This window comes from Drosophila suzukii, chromosome 3 (genome assembly GCF_043229965.1).
Source record: "Drosophila suzukii chromosome 3, CBGP_Dsuzu_IsoJpt1.0, whole genome shotgun sequence".
In the NCBI taxonomy this organism is placed as follows: domain Eukaryota; kingdom Metazoa; phylum Arthropoda; class Insecta; order Diptera; family Drosophilidae; genus Drosophila; species Drosophila suzukii.
Window position 1 is genome coordinate 1791002 of NC_092082.1, and position 19830 is coordinate 1810831.

The window sequence follows — 19830 nt, forward strand, 5'->3', positions numbered from 1 at the left end:
GCCTAGAGCCGCCACCAAGTCGTGTGCCTCGCCAGCCTCCGGACTCAATTGTATTGATTCGCCACCAGTTGCCGCCAATTTATTCTGATCGCCGCTAGTGCGCAGTTGGCGGGCATCTCTCCATCAGAGTCTCGTAGTCAGAACTCAATCCTCGACAGAGTAGACTGGTGTGTTCTATGCCGGCTCCGTCTCAATTTATATAATCAGTCGTCCGGCTGAAAGCCCCTCGAGCGGACCACTTGTGTTGTACTTAGAGCCGTGTATATATTTTCTTTTGAAAGCAATGGACAAAATGCCCGAAGAGGACGAGGTCTCCCCGGTGTCCACGGCTCCTGCGACGCCTACCTCTCCGCTGGAGTTCAAGATGCTGCCGCTGTTTATGGATTTCGAGGATTTTGTAAGTCCTATACCTATAATTTACCTTCAGGTATACTGTTATATACCAATATCTTGCAGAATATTTGCCAGCCAGCTCCTTTTTCTTACGACGACAAGGCCATGCTGGAGCTAGAGCGGTGTGACTACACCCAGAGGATCACCTACCAGATGGCCAGAGCCGGAAAGACGTCTCGTAGGGTGCGGGTGTATTCCGATGGCATCTACGATCTTTTCCACCAGGGTCATGCCCGCCAGCTGATGCAGGCGAAGAACATATTTCCCAACGTCTATCTCATCGTGGGCGTGTGCAATGATGAGCTGACCCTCAGGATGAAGGGCCGCACGGTGATGAACGGATTCGAGCGGTACGAGGCGGTGCGCCATTGTCGCTATGTGGATGAGGTCAGTTTCTTATAGTATATGTTATTATACCTGGTATACTTAAGATCACTTCTCCTTTGCCCATAGATCGTTCCGAATGCTCCTTGGTCGATAAATGAAGAGTACCTCAACGAGCACAAGATTGATTTCGTGGCTCACGATGACTTGCCCTACGGCGCTGGCGGAGTCAATGACATCTATGCTCCTCTCAAGGCGAAGGGAATGTTCGTGGTCACGGAGAGAACAGAGGGTGTGTCCACCTCGGACATTGTGGCCCGCATCGTGAAGGACTACGATGTGTATGTGCGCAGGAATCTGGCCAGAGGCTACTCGGCCAAGGAGCTGAACGTGTCCTTTCTCTCCGAGAAGAAGTTCCGCTTGCAGAACAAGATGGACGAGCTGAAGACACGGGGCAAGCGGGAGCTAACCAAAGTCAAGGTGGACATCATTACAAAGTGGGAGGAGAAGTCGCGCGAGTTCATTGATGCCTTCCTGCTGCTGTTTGGAAGGGAGCGGCTCAACAACCTGTGGAACGAGTCCAAGGGCCGGATCATACAGGCCCTCAGTCCGCCGGGCAGTCCAAATGGGTCCATCAACGGTGACGATGCGGACCCAACAGACGGCGAAGGGTCCGAGGACGAGTACATGGAGCTGCCGCCCGAATACGGAGTGGGAAGTGGGGGATCCCTCAACAGAAAACATAAGCGCCGCGGCCAGATAAACCCTTCTCCAAGTGCCAACGACGAGGCGGAAGCGGAAGATCCAGATCTCGAGTACGAGCGACGCAGCGATTGACGACGGATTTGGCCAGCCTTTCAATTTTCCCTCTTCCTCTATCCTTTCAAATGTAAATTAATTCGTTTGTAATTCGTTGCAACAACGCAATACTGGCACGTCATTTCTACCCTTCCACTGGGAGCTACGAAAAAAACAATCAGGGGTCAATTGAATGTCAACACACAATTACCAGTTTAAAATACATTCATAACACTACGGTTTGACAAAGGAAAAATAGTAACATTTGATATTTTACTTGCTGCCTTTATTGTATCGATTATGCTTATGAGTAGTGTGAATATAAGTTGGGTTAAATTATAGATTAGCTGAATGATTTTTCAAATCCTGAATGAAATAACAATCGCGTGTTTGTTATTTGAAATAACGTTGAAATATTCTCATAATTAAACAAAAAATACAATAAATCTTGTTAACTTTATAGGCGGATGCACTACTTCCTACTCCTTCATGGAGCTCTATTCATGCCAGTGGCAAACAGGGGAACCATCTTCTTGCCCTTGGCTTTCTTTTGCTTCTTGGATTCAGCAGGAGCTGCTGCATTGGATTTTCCTACTCCTACCTTCTGCTTCTTCTGGTCCAAGGCTCCTACCAAAAGTTCTCCCAGGCCCCAGTGACCTACAGATCGCTGTTCGAAATCCTCTTCACTGGTTCGCGGGGCCAAAACAGCGCGTGGCAGCGGTGGAGCTGACCGTCCCCAAGCGCCCACTTGGAACTCCAACGATGCAGCATTAGTGCCGGGAGATCCGCTTCCAATGGTCGGCCACAACTCCTGCTTGGGACTGGCGCTGGCCAGAGTGACGCTGGAGTAGCGGGAGCCACTGTCCTGGCGACTGATGGTCATGGGAACAGAGCCACTGGGACTGGGCAAAGCCTCCTCAAAGCCGCACTTAAGGGAAAGCCACTTATAAATAAACGAACCATATGATGGAAAATGGAAACTCACAGTGGGAAATTCATGAGATGAACTCAGGTTGAGGTTGGCTGCACTGGCAATCAGTTTACCCATCTGACGATCGTTTATCTCGTTGATGTGCTGCTCTCGCTTACGCTCCTCACGATCCCGGCGCTGGCGCTCCTTCTTACGATGTAAAATATCCTCTGCAGAAACAATTTTTACTGGCTGAGTCTCTAAAGTTCATACTTTCCTACGGTGTCCTTACCTTTGAATAGCTTGAGTATTCCTCCAGAGACAGTCGGCGGTTGTAGCTCGACCTCCACTACTGAAAACTGGCAAGTCAAAGGCAAATGCCCCAGACAAGTGAACTTGCGACGATGGTCCTCGTCCATAGAGTGCTGCTCCATCTGCACGATCTGCGCTTCGATGAGTAGGGGACCCAAATCCAAGGTGCCATAGCAAGCCTGCAGCATCTTCACATTCAAGGGATGCAAGTAGATGTTTTGTCCGTCGTTGGATTGGTAGAAATAATAGTACTTATAATGGTTGCTTGAGGAGCAGCTCAGACTGCTAGATGCCTCTCCTGAAGAGATGGAGGCATCGTCAGGCTTCTCAATATCAATCTTGGCTTCTGCTTCTGGGCAAATAGCCGGTGGTACCTCCTCCTCCTCCTCTCTGGGATCGGGTTTTTCGAGACCCAACTTTTCGCCACGCTCCTGAAGCATCACAAGCGCCTGCTGGATAAACACATCCTCAGGACAGGAGTCATCGGATTCAGCTAGCAGCTCGCAACGCTCCCTCTCAATGATTGCGCCCACATCCGACCGCTTTGCTATTAGAAACTTGGAGTAGCGTCTAGCCTCTTCGCCAGCCGAGACGAATGGGAAACGTTCAACGGTTTCGCCCAATCCTGCAGCATGCTTTTCAATGTACATGGAGCCCTTGCGGCGCCGCATCAATTCAAAGGTGATTTTCTCTCCCACTTGCGAGTCCCTGAGCTGCTCGATGGTGCAGCTCTTCAGATCTCCCGCGTGGATGGCGTCATAGCAGATGGGACACTTGCGCCAGGTCTTATCGCTCAGCGAGAGGTAGTGCAGCAAGCAAGGCCAACAGTACGCATGTCCGCATCTGGTGAGCTTGGCAGCCACCGGCGGATACAGGCAGATGGGGCACTGCAACTCCTCGGTGGTCTGGATGTTGATCTGCTCGATGTAGCTCCAATCAATGAGGGCATCCGGCGAGCCATTCACCTGGGCTTTTGCCCCCGACCGAATGACGAACTGGAAGTTGGCCTGCAGGAACTGCTCCTTGTTGTAGCGTTGCTTCCGGCTGCCAACGCCGTGGTGCTGCTGGTGCTGATGGTGATGTCCCCGCTCCAGTTCCCTGGGCACGCAGTGGAAGTTAAGCAGATGGTTCAAGTTCTGCTTCTTGCTGCCCTGTGCGTACACAGAGTTCAGTTCATGGTCAAAGTCACCGCTACGTGGGTAGCCAGCGCCGGCGTAGGCTAGTCGGGAGCCGCTTGGAGTCCCGTCCTCGCCGCGCGAGGCAGGGAAATCGTATGTCCCTCCGCCCCCGCGAGCCCTAGGTCGCTTGTCCACATTGGGACGTAGCTTGGCAGGCTGCTGTGCCTGTTGCTGTTGCTGCTGCCTGGTGCTGCGCTGCTGCTGATCGTTGCGTGGTGTGGGAAGCTGCTCCCGTCGGCGGTTGTTCCGCTGCTTGTTGCTGTTGGCATGTACGTCTGCGGGGGAAAAAGGTGAGTAAGTATATTGAAAAATGTAGGGATTATAGATGAAAGCTGATATTTCTTTATATTGAAAAATTATTGGCAGAAATGCCAATATTGTACATTCTCTGCTAGAGAATGAGAAGCAAGAGTATAATTGGAGCACCCACCACTGGACTTCCTTTGCGATTCACCAGACGAGGACTTGGCATGATGCGAGGATTGAGGCTGCTTCTTGCTGCTGCTGTTGTTGTTGTTGTTGCTGTCCATCGTTGTGGCTATAGTGAGTGCACTCGGGATGGGGAATAGAACTGGTCGTATGGCTGGGCAGCTGCCAGCGGGAGGCTAATTGCGTCTTGCCTTGGTCTCCACACGGAGTGCGTTGAGCAGGGTATTCTCGTTGCGGATTCATGTTTACTGAGCCATGATTAACCAACGGGTACGACTAGAAATAGTACTTGCGTAATATTTCCAAAAGTTCAATGCGGCTTTCGCGAGGAAATGCAGATAAATTCGAGGCGAAAGTACTAAAAAGTACTTTGACTTTTGCGGATAGGTTCGCTAGTTCTTCTTCTTCTTGTTTTCTAGCACTTGATTTTGTTGTTGTATTAGTCTGTGAGTCGTGGTATTAGTAACTGTAATCGTATTGGTGCCTGAAAAGGTGTGACGTCTTCGGCTGGTTACTTTTTCTGGGTCCAAAACTGTTCCTTTCCGACAATTTCCACTTGCCAATTGCACACACGCTGCCGGTACACAATCTCGTTTATTGGGGGCTTTCGAATTAACGTCTCGAAATCAACGAATTTTGATGGAAAAACCAAATATCCTTTGGTCAGGGAGAAAAAGCATCCGCGATGCCCTAATGCAAAATGGCTGACTGTAAGTGTTGTAAAGTGCGCCGCCGTTAGCTAGAGCTGCGCGTTCCGTGGGTCGTGACTATTGTAACTATTGCATGAGCAATTGTTTTGAAAGTTGTAACAAACAATTTTGATTAAAAAAACTATGAAAAATTTGATTAGGGAGCAACTAAAGTTAAATAGAACACTAGCCATTTTACATTTTAAAATTTGAATTTAATGATGAGCAATAAGCATCGTGTCAGCGCTCCGCTTTCAAATTCAGTGTTTAAAAATGCCACTGTTATTCCTACCAAAAGTGTCATCTCAATTATCAAGAAGAAGAAGCAACAACCCGCACAAAACAGCTGATTTTGTTATCTGGTCCGCACTTTGATCGGCCTTTGGATGAAATATGTTAAAGTCAACATTCCATTAGCCCCGTCAGCATGGACTTTCGGAATGCCCGTGCCCGGCAGCCGGAGATTGTGAGATCCGTGCAGAAGGATGCCCGGTACACCAACGAGCTGGCTGAGGATTTCTCCGATGTCCTGCGTCTCACCGGTCCGCGGAACTGGATAAAGTACAACCAGATGTGCAGGCTGCTGGCGGAGCTGAGTTACCATGGATTCGCCTCGGCCAATAGCCTCCAGACCCTGGGCGAGGAATACACGGGGATCATTCAGGTGGACGGTAACTACAAGCAGATCCCCAGTAGATTGGTAAACATAACAAAGGCATTCTTTATAAAAGTATCCTAAGATCTCGTGTTATTTCCAGCTGCAACTCATAGCTATTGTTCTGGAGTTTGGTGGCGACTCCCTGTTCCAGCGACTGCTGCAGAAACTGGACACCTATGTGGCCAACCACGAGGAGATCCGACCAGAGGCCAAACCGCAGCTCAAAAAGATCATACAAAGACTGAGGCAATCTCCCAGCTATGTCAAGGCCCTGCACAAATCACTCTTCTACTTGGACGCCAGCAAGTACCAGCTGTCCAAGCGCACCACAGGCATCAACTACGTACTCATCCGCCACTGGCTGCAGCCGGAGTTCTCGCTGTACGGTTACAAGATCCTGGGTGTCATCACATTCCTGCAGGTCAGCTTTTCGCTGGCCATCAGTGGCTGGGACGCCTGGCGGGAGCACAAGCGCCAGCAGCTTGAAGCTATTAAGCAGACCGGAAAGAAGTTTCTGCAACGAGGATTGAGTGTAAGGAACGCAGATCCAGATGCCCCGCAGTGCATCCTTTGCCTGGAACCACGCTCCAACAGCAGTTTGACTCCCTGCGGGCACATCTTCTGTTGGAGCTGCCTGCTCGAATGGTTGGAGGAGCGGGATGAATGCCCCTTATGCCGGGAGTCACTGAAAAAGTCACAAGTGATACCGCTACAGAACTATGCCTAAGATTGGATTAAGATTGCCACTGATTTGTATAGCCTTTAATATGTGTTATGGAGAGTATTTTTGGACCTATAAAGTACATGTATTATGAATATTTTTATTGAGAAGCTCTTAGAAGGAAAACTATTCTGGTTAATACTATTATATAGGTAGGAACACGTATCCATCCTTAGTTTTGGACAAATAATTTGTTGGTTTTGTAACATTTTAAACAAAGTTTTATTTTGTTATGACTTACAATCATGTTCTTAATATTAAAATATTTTTGAAGACTTACATAAAATGGATTTGTTAAAAAAAATAAAATCAAACATAGGCGTTGATAGGTTTATGAAGTTACTATGCGTCTTTGGGTATCGTATTTCCACATTTAAATGTATAAATGTAAAGTTTTTACGCACTCTTTAAACAGAATATTCGCTTTGTTGCGCATGATTTTTAGTTTTATTTTAACAAGTCTATGTACATGCCAAATGAAACAGCTTCGGGGCCAGGATATCCAGACCTCTAAACGGTCCATGCCCTTATCTAGTTAATATGTTTGGTGTTAGTCTTAATATTACTTATTTACAATATACACTAGCGATGGTCAGACAGTCGAGGGCCAAAAGCCTAAATAATATCCAGGTAGACGGTGCGATTGAATATCTGTTTCCTGCGGCGCGATTCGAAAGCGGAACGTGCCTCTGATGGCGATTCAAAAGCCACCCGAGTGTCTCCGGTGGGTTTTCCTTCATCATTGAAACGTCTGATGATGTCATCCGGACTTAACTTGTAGTCGCCGAAGAAGCGCAGGATATCCTTTAGCTCCGCCTTGAAGGGGACATTTCGCATGGCCACCACGCATCCCGGACGGTTGAACTTGTCCGGGATTTGGGAAGCTGGTACGGGCACTGGAGAGGCCTGCTTGCTTTGGCTCAGATTGCTGGGCGAGAGGGAGCTGCTGCTCAGAGGAGGATCCGGTCGAGCGAAGGGATTAAAGTGCTGTTTGACGGGGGCGTTGGAGCTGCTATTGCTGTTCTCCTCCTTTTCCAATGATTGTTGTCGCTCCAGGCGCTCTGGAGGCTGATCCTGCGGCTGATCGAAACGACTGGGTCCCCGACGACGGGATGGCGGTGCTCCGTGACTTCCGTCTGATCTTCCACTACCTCCATTTACACTGCCACTTCCACTCACATCGTTACTTTCCACATTCCTGGAACCGTTTCCTCCCGGCAGATAGTCCATGAAGGGCTTATTCATCCTATCAGCAATTTCCTGTGGTGTGATCGAAACCACTCGCAATCCTCTTCCTCGAAAGCGTCGATTGTGGAACTCTCTGATGGCCTGCTTGCAGCTGGCAGGATCTGTGAACTCCACAATGAATTCGCCGGAACTCTGGTTACGCTCGTTGAAAAGCTGTTCGATGTGCTCGATGCCCAGCTGTTCGAGGGAGAAGAGTTCACCCAGATCATTGACCCTGGTGGCATACTCGCAGTTGTGGACGCGCACGAAGACGTCTTCTTGCCGAGGACGCTGGATAACACCCCCGCCTCCGTTATCGTTGTGGAAGTTCGGTCCATTGCCATTAAGATCGCCGTTGTTATTCATGTTGAAGTTGCTGTTCATGTTAAACGGGAAGCTGCTGTCTCCGTTTTGCTGGTGGGGTGGCATGTTGAAGGGCATGTTGCCACCATTCATAAAGGCAGGCATCATGTTGGGATTCATGTTGTGATTGATGCTGGGACCCATATTCATCTGCTGCTGCATCTGAAGCTGCTGCTGTTGTTTTTGCTGCTGCTGCTGCTCATCCATCTGGCGTCTTCTAGGATCGGCGGCGAACCTGCTGGCTTTGTTATTGTTCTCCTGCTCCTGTTGCTGCAGCTTCTGCCTCCTTTGCTGATCCTTCAAGAGCTCCTCCCGTTGATCGGCCTCCTCCTTGAGCAGCTGCTCATTTGCTCTGCGCTGCTTCTCCTTGGCATTCTGCATCTCCGCCTGACTGCTGGGCCTTACCCTCAGCTGGCGGAATCCTATATAGTGCTTGGCGGTGTCCTGCAGAGCGGCCTCTGCATCGGCCTCCCTGGCAAACAGGACAAAGGCCACGCACTCGCGACGATTGTTGGGACTGGGGCTCAAGAGGATGTCCACAACGGTGTAGCTGGCGGAGAACATCTTCATGATCTCCTGCTCGGTGGTGAGCTGTGGCAGATCCTCTACATAGAGGACATTGGTGATGGGTATGGGCATGGGCATACCTCCTCCGCTACGTTCGCTCCTCTCGCCACCGTTGTGGTTATGACTGCGGTTTCCCTCGCTTTGCTGGCGATTGGCACGCTCCTCCGCCTGCTCGAATTCTTCGTCGCCCACTGGGGCTATCTGAATCAAGCGATCCCTGAACATAGTGTTGTTCCGTTGCACCGCCTTCTGAGCACTGGACACGCGGGAGAACTCCACGTAGGCCACTCCGGTGCGGTTGCCATTCGACATCATGATCTTGATGCCATTGTGTGGAATGTACAGCCCCTGGAAGTACTTGCGGATATCGCTGTATGAGGTATTTTGGCACATGCCACTTATTCGAATGTAGCAGGTGTCTGCAACAACCTGAGGCGTGTTTCCACCTCCCGGAGAGCCACCGATGGAGGGTGACACCTTGGCCGGAGTCTGCTGCTGCTGGAGGAGCAGCTGCTGTTGCTGGAACAGCTGCGGGTACATCTGTGCATAGGGATTCACGCTGGCGAAGGCAATGGGCTCGCCGTCGGATTTGGTGGGCTGCACTTGAGCTGGTGCACTAACTCCACCACCACCACCACCACTGGCCACTTGCTGCAGAGCGGCCAGCAGCTGGGCGTTGGGAGCACTTGGAGCGAGATTGTAGTTGTTGGTCACGTTGTTGGTGGTGCTACTAGTGGTGTAGCTTTGCAGTGCGGGTAAAACCGGTGGCATATTGAGGCTCAAACCCATGTTGAGACCCAATCCCATGCCACCAGCTGGCATTTGATTTTGGGGTGGCTGAGCCCACGGAGATGGTGTCGCTGCCATCTTGAGCTCCCTTTCCTGGCTATTGTCCAAACGATCGGAGTGGCGTTTGCGACCTCGTTCCCGTTGACGTTCCCGTTCGCGTTCCCTTTCGCGTTCCCTCTCACGCTCCCTGTCGCTGTCATCGGAACTGGAGGAGCGGCTGCGACTGCGGCTGCCCGTGATCTCGGAGAGCTGGATCCCGGCCTGTTGTTGGTAGGCCAGAAAAGACGGCACCCCACCTGTTGGCGCCGCCACCTTGCTTTGGCCCAGGAAGCTGTTCAAACCCCCGATAATCGGAGGCATGGGAGCAGCTAGACTAGGCTTGGGCACCGAAATGGGTGCAACAACTGGCATGGGCACTGGAACGGAAATGGGCGCCGGAGCGGAGACTCCCTTTCGAGCCGTCTCAATGACTTTCTGCATCTCGGCCCGCGAGGAGAGCAGCAGGCGCACCTGAATCTCCATTAGCTTCTCGCGATCCTTCAACATTGCGCAGCGGGCATCCTCGTCGGTGCTATTTATTTGTGTCAAGATAGGGAGAAAAAAACAAATGCAAATAATCAGGGGAGTTACTCTATAAGGGGAGAAATTCGAAGTTCTTTTCGGGAATTCGTTTGGCTTTGATTTTCCCCGTTTGTCATCAGCCATATATTGTATGCAGTCAAAATAATAGCACCGTATTCATTCCAAAGCGTTTTTTTCTTCATAGATCAATATATAATAATATATATAATAATCAGCTTGCAATTTCCAGATTTATGCATTCTCATCCAGTGGTCTTTACTTTCAGCTGGAAGTACGCTTTTCGTTGATAGTTTAAAAAATCGAATAGTTTAACCATTTCAGATCGATCGTGGAAAAAAGCAAAAAAACGCCTATAATCAATGCTGTGACCCGAAAGTATCTGCTAAAACTTAACGCTTTTCGCTTTTGAATTCCAGTTCCATTCCAAAAGTTTGTAATAAATCGTTTTAAACCAGTGGTCGCCAGCAGAAGCGCTGGCAGCCCTTGGGTTCTGATTTTCTCTGCCGCCGATCTGCCTACACAAACAGTATTGAACAGCGGTCGAAATTTTTCGATGAGGAAATAACAAAGTGCCAATATATCAATGTATGTGATATGGTTTTGTTGGCGATCACTGGTTTAAGCCTACTCATTGCTAATTTCTATACTTAGCCTTCTTTATTAAGAATGGTCAAATTTACATAGAATTATAAAAAATACCTAAGAGTTTCGTAGAAAAGTTGTTAGTACTCGTTCACAAAAGATATGACCATTTTGCTTTTTTTTATTTATGTAAAAGAAAACATGCAAGTTACGCTAACGATAGTTTAACTTCCGTAAATTAATGTTATACAGAGTAAGAAATAAAATAAATTTAAGACTAGAAATCTCTGCGTTTCAAACAATTTTAGAACTAAGGAGTGGATGACCTCTTTACTCAAACAAGGTAACGATTTATTGGCAAAAAAAAACTTATAGTTTCAACAAAAAAATTAAATTAACTTTTCTCTTTGACCTTTCTTTTTACAACTGATCACTACAGCTTTCCTAATCTTGCGATTTCTCATACTTTACCGTACTTACTTCGGTGCCATCCAATTTTAGACAAACTTTATAAAACTTTTCTTTAAAGAAATGTATTTGCCTTGTTGTCTGCTTTATAATTAACATTCCTATTTTGAGACCATTTTCACACGTTTTAAATTAATTTGAATAACTAAAACGGCCCTAATTAAAATTTTTTTCTCGAAGGATAAACGACACCTTTAAGAAATATAGCTAAATGGAATATAATACCTGAAAGGGCGCATTATTAGGGCTGATATTACCTTCGTCTTAGTCCATAAAACCATGTCCAAACTCGCATTGCCTTGTTTGCAATTAATTTGTTTCTTAAATTATTTCTTAGTGCTATTATTTTGACCGCAGCTGTGGATACATGCTTGAAAAGAGCCCGGCAGCGACTCAGGAGAGGCTCAGGCCCCGACCCAAGTCCAGAACCGCTGGAGCTCCGAGATTGCTATAGGTTTACGTATTAGATCAGATTGAGGCTAACTACCTGAAAGCGATGAAAGCGTCGCCCATCTCGCCGCCGATAATGTGGACACCGCCCTCGGGAATCGAGAGGCCCGAGAAGAAGTTTCGAATGTCGCGCGCATTTGCCGTCCACGGCAGATTTTGTAACCGAATAATCACACTCATCTTGATCAATCAATTTGATTTGATTAGTTATTTATTTCTTTTTTAGTACAGACAGAGAGTTCACTGTCTGGCTATCCGAGATTCCTCTCACTGGCGCTCCGCTTCCATGGACTGATCAAAGATTCGATAGCTGGAGTTCAGATGTCCATCATCCTGGACACTGATGATGTGCTTGATTGTTCAATCTGTAACGACAATCGCATACTTATGGAGAATTTGCCAACAAAATAAAGTTTCTTAAATTAATAAGTTCCAGCACAAGATCAGAAGTTAACCACACAGTATGCTTTTTTGTTTTATACGATTACGATACCATTAGCAAGTTATTAAGAAAACTATAGATGCAAAATATATGTTTTAGAAGACCCCCTCAACACAGACTTCCTTCCCTTCAAATATCAATACCGTGTAATACGTATATCAAAAACCTGTATTGTTATTATGTGATTTCCGTTCATAGATTTTCAATTAACAGCTTACAGAAGATTGGAGATCTTTGCATGTCAAGCCTTAAAATACCAATAGTTCCTGAATTTTTACGTGATCAACAAAACTAATTTTGTAAATCAACCCAAAAAACTTCAGAACAAAATTGTTTTGAGAAAGGTCTTTCCTTAACTCGATAAATCGATACCCCACCGATAAGAAATTTATAAGACAATATACCAATTTGAGTGAAATTCTTTATCAACTTGTACTAACATCTAAAAACCATATTTTGAGAGTAACTTTAACAGTGAACTATAGTCAACGATTTTCTCACTTTTCAAACTTTTTTTAATTTCCAACTAGTGTTTAAGATAGAGGAATCGAGAAAATGCATTCTTCAATAGCCTTTCTACATTTTTCAATTGTAAAAAGGAATGGTGCATGCAGTTTTTGCATGCGAATCAATTTTTTATAACAAGCTTTTCCCAACTGGTGGATAAACTTAGGCGTCGGGCAATATGAAAGATCTTAGATCTGTCTTTGAATAGCAAAGGCCTTTAACCAGCTTATCATTAATCACCACACGCAATGGTACGGATTTAATTCTGTATTTCCGATGTAAACTATTTTGGAGACAACTTCCTTGGGGGAGAAAGGCTGTGGTCTCCTCCTGATGTTATCTCGAGTTGATCGTTCGATGGCACACACATTAGGCAGTTCACTTCATGGATTGGCCTGGCAGTTTCTCATGACAATCTTTGGGTCTGGCCAAGACGAGCGTCTGATTCGGTATTGCGTAAGACGACCAGTTTGCAATAAAGTGCGAGCTCTCCATAGCTCTTAACTAGATTAAGGTCTAAATGAGGTCTCACTTACCCAGGCAGCTGGTGACCTTCGCACTTGATCTTACCAAAGACAGAGAGATGTGATTGGGGAGAAAAGCTAATTATCCTTACTTAAGGTGTAGGTAGAGCAGCCACCACCCACCAGTGGATTTCCCACAGATCCACATGCTCCACGATCATTATCCCGTTTGAATTTCCTCATTAGTCGCACTCAATTATGTGCCGACGAGACGGCTCTGTGTCCATCGGAGGATGTGGGATCAATAGATCGGGGGCAGCGGAGGATCGGCGACTGCTTTTCCGAAAACAGAAGTGGCTGGAGAAAACCCGTTGATCGTTTTGGACGTAATGGGAAAGCGATTATGCAGCTTTAATTCAAACGGCGCTGCTAGTTTTGTGCTTTGAGCTAATGCGATTGGCTTGTTGTCGGTTTGTTTGTATCTCGGTGTCAAAGACATCAGTTATATAGATACCCAGTGCCGGGGAGCTGGCTACAGGAAACTGAAAAACCGAAACTCCTTCCGCCTGGCTATATAAAAAGCATTGTTGGCATCTCGGACCGGCAGTAGGAAAATCGAATTGACCGCGTTACCGTCTCCTTCTTCGTCTCCGCCGCCTTCGGTCGTCATCGATCCTCATCACAATTATTGCATTCATTCATCATCATCACGTCTTCGTATCATCGTCGTTAAACGATCGGATCAATTGATTGATCGATCGCATGTGCGAAGGATTAAAGCAATGAGAAAATCGACAGTGAGTGGTCGTTATGCCGAGGACTACCCTTAAAAGTGTGCCATGAATAGTGAACTATGCAGTGATTTCGAGGAGATCCTCTGTTCAACTTGTGGATCAATAGATCCCATCTGGTTTTTATAAAGAACAACTTACGGTTGGATTTCCTATCGGATATTCACTTCGACCAAATAATCTTCAGCTATTACTTATCCAAGACCAATAGATTTTACTTGCAATGCCATCCAGTTGATAATAGACTTTTAATCTTTATTACTGCTGATGTAGATAATCCAAACTATGCTCATAACACATAAATAAACGCAAGTTTAACATTAAGACCAGTACTGCAATACACAATTTAAAACTTTGATTAGATCCTGGGTTTGGTTTAGATATAAAGCAATGTACAAATCACTTGATTGCCTTACCAACATCAAGATTGATTCGATACGATGCAGTTTAGGTGTGTCTTATGTTTTATTTTATTTCATAAAGCCAGAAGCCATTGAAAAGAAAGATCCTTTAGGAATTAAACGACTAGAACTATGATAAAATTTAAAGTGTAGTAATTATGTTTCCCCCTAATAACTTCAAGTGCATGCTAAATTATTTAATTTTTGAGTCCTAGAGAGATTTAACTTAAATAATTACCCTAGGGACTTACTAACCCATGAATTGATTCAAAACGAAAAGGAAGGAAAAGACAGAAAGAAAACTGATTAACGAACATCCCACAGATAACCCGCTTTCATACAATGGCCGCCCTGGGCCTCCTGCTGTTGGTGGGCGTGCACGGAACCACGATAATCAGCATCAAGTACCCGGAGAAGCCCGCCGAAGTGATCGTGGAGCCGCAGCCGGCCAAGAGGGACCTCAGCCTGAGCTACGCTGCCACCAACATCGACTCCAAGGAGGGAACCCGCGTGAAGACCATCACGGTGATCAAGAATGTGGGTGGCATTTCAGCGCCTGGAGAAGCTGCTGCTCTGGGATCCCCCGTCGGTGCCGGCCATAGCCACAAGCAGCAGCCGAAGCTGGTCATCGATCCGACTCTGCACAAGAGCGAGGAGTGGGCGACCGCTTTCCGGGATAACTTTGACTCCTACGGAGCACTGCCCGATGTGCCCGACATAGACGACCTATTCGAGTTTGTGAACCGCAAGAAGCCCGAGGGTGAAAAGAAACAGGAGGCTGAGCCCAGCCAGAAGGAGGTGAAGACGCCAAAGGAGTTGCCAAAGCCCGCGGAGGAGACCACCACCAAGAAGGAGGCTGCCAGTGAGCAGAGCGAGGGAGGGATTAGCCGCGGTGGCAACATCGATAGCGACGAGGCTGTGGTCGAGAAGATCAAGGGCGACGCCGAGTTGTTGCCGCACATCAAGCAAGCCAACATCCTGCGCCTCCAGGCGGCCCAGGCTCGGTCGGGCATACGCACCAAGGAGTCCCTCATCGCCGTCAACTACTCCACGCCGATGCACCAGGTGACCCAGTACTTCGACAACTATGTCCAGGCGGTGCCCAATGGCTACGACTACTCCAAACCATGCGGCGCACCGCCGCCTGGGAGTAGTATCCAGGTGACCACGCCCTCGGGCCGCAACTACGACATCCCGCAGAGTAACAACAGTGGCACTGGCGGTGGCAAGCACCCGTACCTGGCTCCGGCGCTCACGAAGAAGACGCAGATCCCACCGATTACGGTGCAGCCTCCAGTTCAGCAGCAGCAGCCTCCTCCCAATTACTCCTCCGTCAACTCGATAGTTCCGCCCATAGTGAAGCAGCAGCCACCGCAGGGCAATGCGAATCCTCCACAGCAGCCCCAACAGCCTCAGGTGGTGACTCCTCCGAGCGGAGGCATACTGCCGCCTCTGGGTCTGGGCGGGATCTCCACCAGCCAGCGTCCCTATGTGGCGCCCAAGCTGCGAAACAATGGCCTGGGCATTAGTCGGGCTCCCAGCAGTCCGGTCCCGATTCCCGGACAACCCGGCCTTGTGGGGATTAATCCCTCGCAGGCCCCGAACTTCCGCACCAGCATCTTTGGCGGCGGACCAAATCGTCCCAATACGCTGCGATCGCGTGGCCTAAAGTATTGAGCACTTAAACTAGACGCAAACTCATAGATGGGGTCAAAAATATAGTTCTCAGATGAAGATTACAATCAAAATTGTGAATCGATAAAAGCATTACTGTGGCACTTTAAAATCTTAATTTTCCAATATTATCAGCAATATACAATTTATAATGATAAGAATAATATACATACAAATTGCCAAAACTTTGTTAGCGACTTAAATGATACACCAATACTATTTAATGGTGTTTTTCGATCAAAACATTAAGACTATATAGAGCTAAACGTTATAAAAAACTGAGAGTTTGCCCTGGCAATGCTGAACTAAAATGATTTTCATTTCTTTTCCTAAATGACGTTGCTATAGTTGCTCAAGGGGTTCATATTTATTAATAAGGGAGGTTTACAAAACAAATAAAAATTCGACTTTATAGGGTGGAAATGTTTTAGGTTGTTATCAGCAAAGTTACTATATTATAAAAATTGAATTAAAGTTTATTATGTCATTTATTTTTGTGTTATTATTGTCTATCTGTACCTGCCTGTTTAAAAGGGAAGTCGGCTGTACTGGTCACTTGATGGTCTTTTATTAATTTTTATGAAACAAAATTTTCAAAGTAATTTACGTACAGTCTTATCAACGCAATCTTTCCAATAAAGTTTAAAGTAATACTATTACAAAATGAGTTTTCTATGTATATTGAACATTTATTAATTTGGCCGCGGCTGTGTACCTGGGTGAAAATCCCCGAAAAGGTCGAGTTTATCTTGTGGGTCACACGTTCTCGCGGTAATACATACTATTCCTTACAATGCTCTCTAATCTTGGAACTAAATCTAGAACGAGGCTAGTAGAACCCACGCTAAACTGTACCTTGACGTAAAATTATGAGTAAAAGTGAAAAGAACAACGAATTCAGCGAAGCAGAGACCAAAGAGGAACCCGCGAGGCGTTGCGACACTAATCAATGCTGTTTAACACACTTTTAACTGATTGTTTTAACTAAATTTCACCGATTTCCGCCGTTTTCTTTGTTTTTTCTGTTTCCTCTCTCCCTTCCAGTGCAGTTGTTGTTGTTGCAGCATCTCCACATGAAGAAGAAGCGAAACGAACGGATAGGAGAGGCGGAGGGGGCGTGGCGTCGCTTTCTGGGTACGAGTACTGGATTTTTATTCAATGAACTTTCACTCACCACGAAAACCATACAAAACGCAACTTATTCTGGACCACCAATGCACAAAGACAGATGGGTTGGTTTTGGCTCAAAACTCAATATATTTATTTGACAATCTCTGCAGTTGATCGGGCTGAAAATTGTGATTTTCCTGGCAGCAACACAAAAATTGAAGTGCTGTAATTTTTTGCGCTTGTGTTGGTGACGGTGACAAAAAACAACATGGCGACCGAGATCAGTGTGGCCGTTGGGCAGGCGGCTTGAAATACCACGCGCGGCAACATTAGGGGGATTTCTCCTAATTCTAATTCAAGTTGAAAATTAGTTATTTATTTATTACGGAAAAATCGAACATGAAAATGGGTTAAAATTTGGACCCTCTTGTAAAAGATAACTCTTGATTTAGTATAAAGATAATTCAATCACGAATTCATAAAGGTATCCCACGTCTAAATCGGGATCCTATAACTCAAGTTATGGAATCTAGAAGTGCAGTTTTGGGTTCCCATTCTGAGATCTATTGGAAATACCGAAAAATCGAACATGAAAATGGGTTAAAATTTGGACCCTCTTGTAAAAGATAACTTTTGATGTAGTATGAAAGATAATTAAATCACGAATTCATAAAGGTATCCCACGTCAAATTCGGGATCCTATAACTCAAGTTATGGAATCTAGAAGTGCAGTTTTGGGTTCCCATTCTAAGATCTTTTGGGAATACGGAAAAATCGAACATGAAAATGGGTTAAAATTTGGACCCTCTTGTAAAAGATAACTTTTGATGTAGTATGAAAGATAATTCAATCACGAATTCATAAAGGTAGCCCACGTCAAAATCGGGATCCTATAACTCAAGTTATGGAATCTAGAAGTGCAGTTTTGGGTTCCCATTCTAAGATCTTTTGGGAATACCGAAAAATCGAACATGAAAATGGGTTAAAATTTGGACCCTCTTGTAAAAGATAACTTTTGATGTAGTATGAAAGATAATTCAATCACGAATTCATAAAGGTATCCCACGTCAAAATCGGGATCCTATAACTCAAGTTATGGAATCTAGAAGTGCAGTTTTGGGTTCCCATTCTGAGATCTATTGGAAATACCGAAAAATCGAACATGAAAATGGGTTAAAATTTGGACCCTCTTGTAAAAGATAACTTTTGATGTAGTATGAAAGATAATTCAATCACGAATTCATAAAGGTATCCCACGTCAAAATCGGGATCCTATAACTCAAATTATGGAATCTAGAAGTGCAGTTTTGGGTTCCCATTCTGAGATCTATTGGAAATACCGAAAAATCGAACATGAAAATGGGTTAAAATTTGGACCCTCTTGTAAAAGATAACTTTTGATGTAGTATGAAAGATAATTCAATCACGAATTCATAAAGGTATCCCACGTCAAAATCGGGATCCTATAACTCAAGTTATGGAATCTAGAAGTGCAGTTTTGGGTTCCCATTCTGAGCTCTATTGGAAATACCGGAAAATCGAACATGAAAATGGGTTAAAATTTGGACCCTCTTGTAAAAGATAACTTTTGATGTAGTATGAAAGATAAGTCAACCACGAATTCATAAAGGTATCCCACGTCAAAATCGGGATTCTATTACTCAAGTTATGGAATCTAGAAGTGCAGTTTTGGGTTCCGATTCTGAGATCTTTTGGGAATACCGAAAAATCGAACATGAAAATGGGCTAAAATTTGGACCCTCTTGTAAAAGATATATTTTGATGTAGTATAAAAGATAATTGAACCACGAATTCATAAAGGTATCCCACGTCTAAATCGGGATCCTATAACTCTAGTTATGGAATCTAGAAGTGCAGTTTTGGGTTCCCATTCTGAGCTCTATTGGAAATACCGGAAAATCGAACATGAAAATGGGTTAAAATTTGGACCCTCTTGTAAAAGATAACTTTTGATGTAGTATGAAAGATAAGTCATCCACGAATTCATAAAGGTATCCCACGTCAAAATCGGGATCCTATTACTCAAGTTATGGAATCTAGAAGTGCAGTTTTGGGTTCCGAATCTGAGATCTTTTGGGAATACCGAAAAATCGAACATGAAAATGGGTTAAAATTTGGACCCTCTTGTAAAAGATATATTTTGATGTAGTATAAAATATAATTCAACCACGAATTCATAAAGGTATCCCACGCCTAAATCGGGATCCTATAACTCAAGTTATGGAATCTAGAAGTGCAGTTTTGGGTTCCCATTCTGAGCTCTATTGGAAATACCGGAAAATCGAACATGAAAATGGGTTAAAATTTGGACCCTCTTGTAAAAGATAACTTTTGATGTAGTATGAAAGATAAGTCAACCACGAATTCATAAAGGTATCCCACGTCAAAATCGGGATCCTGTAACTCAAGTTATGGAATCTAGAAGTGCAGTTTTGGGTTCCCATTCTGAGATCTATTGGAAATACCGAAAAATCGAACATGAAAATGGGTTAAAATTTGGACTCTCTTGTAAAAGATATATTTTGATGTAGTATAAAAGATAATTCAACCACGAATTCATAAAGGTATCCCACGTCAAAATCGGGATCTTATAACTCAAGTTATGGAATCTAGAAGTGCAGTTTTGGGTTCCGATTCTGAGATCTTTTGGGAATACCGTAAAATCTAACATGAAAATGGGTTAAAATTTGGACCCTCTTGTAAAAGATATATTTTGATGTAGTATAAAAGATAATTCAACCACGAATTCATAAAGGTATCCCACGTCTAAATCGGGATCCTATTACTCAAGTTATGGAATCTAGAAGTGCAGTTTTGGGTTCCCATTCTGAGATCTATTGGAAATACCGAAAAATCGAACATGAAAATGGGTTAAAATTTGGACCCTCTTGTAAAAGATAACTTTTGATGTAGTATGAAAGATAATTCAACCACGAATTCATAAAGGTATCCCACGTCTTATTCGGGATCCTATAACTCA

General features: G+C 45.2%; 5 protein-coding genes across 7 annotated transcripts; 3 read left to right on the top strand and 2 right to left on the bottom strand.

Annotated features, from left to right (window-relative positions):
• The first annotated feature begins 10 nt into the window (after nt 1-10).
• On the top strand, nt 11-1975 carry Pcyt2 (Phosphocholine cytidylyltransferase 2). The gene is made up of 3 exons (XM_017078602.4): nt 11-397; nt 457-780; nt 847-1975. The coding sequence occupies exons 1-3, from the start codon at nt 284-286 to the stop codon at nt 1552-1554; spliced, it is 1146 nt and encodes a 381-aa protein (XP_016934091.2). The 5' UTR covers nt 11-283; the 3' UTR covers nt 1555-1975.
• LOC108013011 (E3 ubiquitin-protein ligase RNF10) lies at nt 1780-5059 on the bottom strand. The gene is made up of 4 exons (XM_017078599.3): nt 4346-5059; nt 2718-4190; nt 2501-2655; nt 1780-2443 (listed from the first exon to the last, which is right to left on the bottom strand). Exons 1-4 carry the CDS (start codon nt 4443-4445, stop codon nt 2003-2005), a joined length of 2169 nt encoding a protein of 722 aa, XP_016934088.2. The 5' UTR covers nt 4446-5059; the 3' UTR covers nt 1780-2002.
• Nucleotides 5060-5345: 286 nt separating this feature from the next.
• On the top strand, nt 5346-6509 carry Pex10 (peroxin 10). The gene is made up of 2 exons (XM_017077955.4): nt 5346-5733; nt 5792-6509. The coding sequence occupies exons 1-2, from the start codon at nt 5461-5463 to the stop codon at nt 6416-6418; spliced, it is 900 nt and encodes a 299-aa protein (XP_016933444.3). The 5' UTR covers nt 5346-5460; the 3' UTR covers nt 6419-6509.
• A 322-nt stretch (nt 6510-6831) lies between these two features.
• LOC108011046 (RNA-binding protein 12) lies at nt 6832-17107 on the bottom strand. Of its 3 annotated transcripts, XM_036814359.3 has the most exons (4): nt 16894-17107; nt 13786-13976; nt 11478-11805; nt 6832-9929 (listed from the first exon to the last, which is right to left on the bottom strand). In XM_036814359.3, exons 3-4 carry the CDS (start codon nt 11618-11620, stop codon nt 7028-7030), a joined length of 3045 nt encoding a protein of 1014 aa, XP_036670254.2. In that variant the 5' UTR covers nt 11621-11805; nt 13786-13976; nt 16894-17107; the 3' UTR covers nt 6832-7027. The 3 variants fall into 3 exon arrangements, with proteins under 3 accessions (XP_036670254.2, XP_016931593.2, XP_036670255.2); XM_017076104.4 differs by lacking the exon at nt 13786-13976; XM_036814360.3 differs by lacking the exons at nt 13786-13976; nt 16894-17107 and adding an exon at nt 16575-16859.
• Nucleotides 13251-16481, top strand: LOC108011047 (uncharacterized). The gene is made up of 2 exons (XM_036814361.3): nt 13251-13650; nt 14370-16481. The coding sequence occupies exons 1-2, from the start codon at nt 13636-13638 to the stop codon at nt 15720-15722; spliced, it is 1368 nt and encodes a 455-aa protein (XP_036670256.3). The 5' UTR covers nt 13251-13635; the 3' UTR covers nt 15723-16481.
• Nucleotides 17108-19830: the final 2723 nt, after the last annotated feature.

What these genes read in the sequence shown, in the direction of transcription:
- LOC108013011 (XM_017078599.3), bottom strand. Translation starts at nt 4,445, where the DNA reads ATGGACAGCAACAACAACAACAACAGCAGCAGCAAGAAGCAGCCTCAA. An exon ending in ATCGCAAAGGAAGTCCAGTG is followed by an intron (nt 4,191 to 4,345) that starts GTGGGTGCTCCA and finishes TTTCCCCCGCAG; the next exon opens with ACGTACATGCCAACAGCAAC. An exon ending in AATACTCAAGCTATTCAAAG is followed by an intron (nt 2,656 to 2,717) that starts GTAAGGACACCG and finishes TTGTTTCTGCAG; the next exon opens with AGGATATTTTACATCGTAAG.
- LOC108011046 (XM_017076104.4), bottom strand. Translation starts at nt 11,620, where the DNA reads ATGAGTGTGATTATTCGGTTACAAAATCTGCCGTGGACGGCAAATGCG. An exon ending in GACGCTTTCATCGCTTTCAG is followed by an intron (nt 9,930 to 11,477) that starts GTAGTTAGCCTC and finishes ACAAATAAATAG; the next exon opens with CACCGACGAGGATGCCCGCT.
- Pcyt2 (XM_017078602.4), top strand. Translation starts at nt 284, where the DNA reads ATGGACAAAATGCCCGAAGAGGACGAGGTCTCCCCGGTGTCCACGGCT. An exon ending in TTATGGATTTCGAGGATTTT is followed by an intron (nt 398 to 456) that starts GTAAGTCCTATA and finishes AATATCTTGCAG; the next exon opens with AATATTTGCCAGCCAGCTCC. An exon ending in ATTGTCGCTATGTGGATGAG is followed by an intron (nt 781 to 846) that starts GTCAGTTTCTTA and finishes CTTTGCCCATAG; the next exon opens with ATCGTTCCGAATGCTCCTTG.
- Pex10 (XM_017077955.4), top strand. Translation starts at nt 5,461, where the DNA reads ATGGACTTTCGGAATGCCCGTGCCCGGCAGCCGGAGATTGTGAGATCC. An exon ending in AGCAGATCCCCAGTAGATTG is followed by an intron (nt 5,734 to 5,791) that starts GTAAACATAACA and finishes TGTTATTTCCAG; the next exon opens with CTGCAACTCATAGCTATTGT.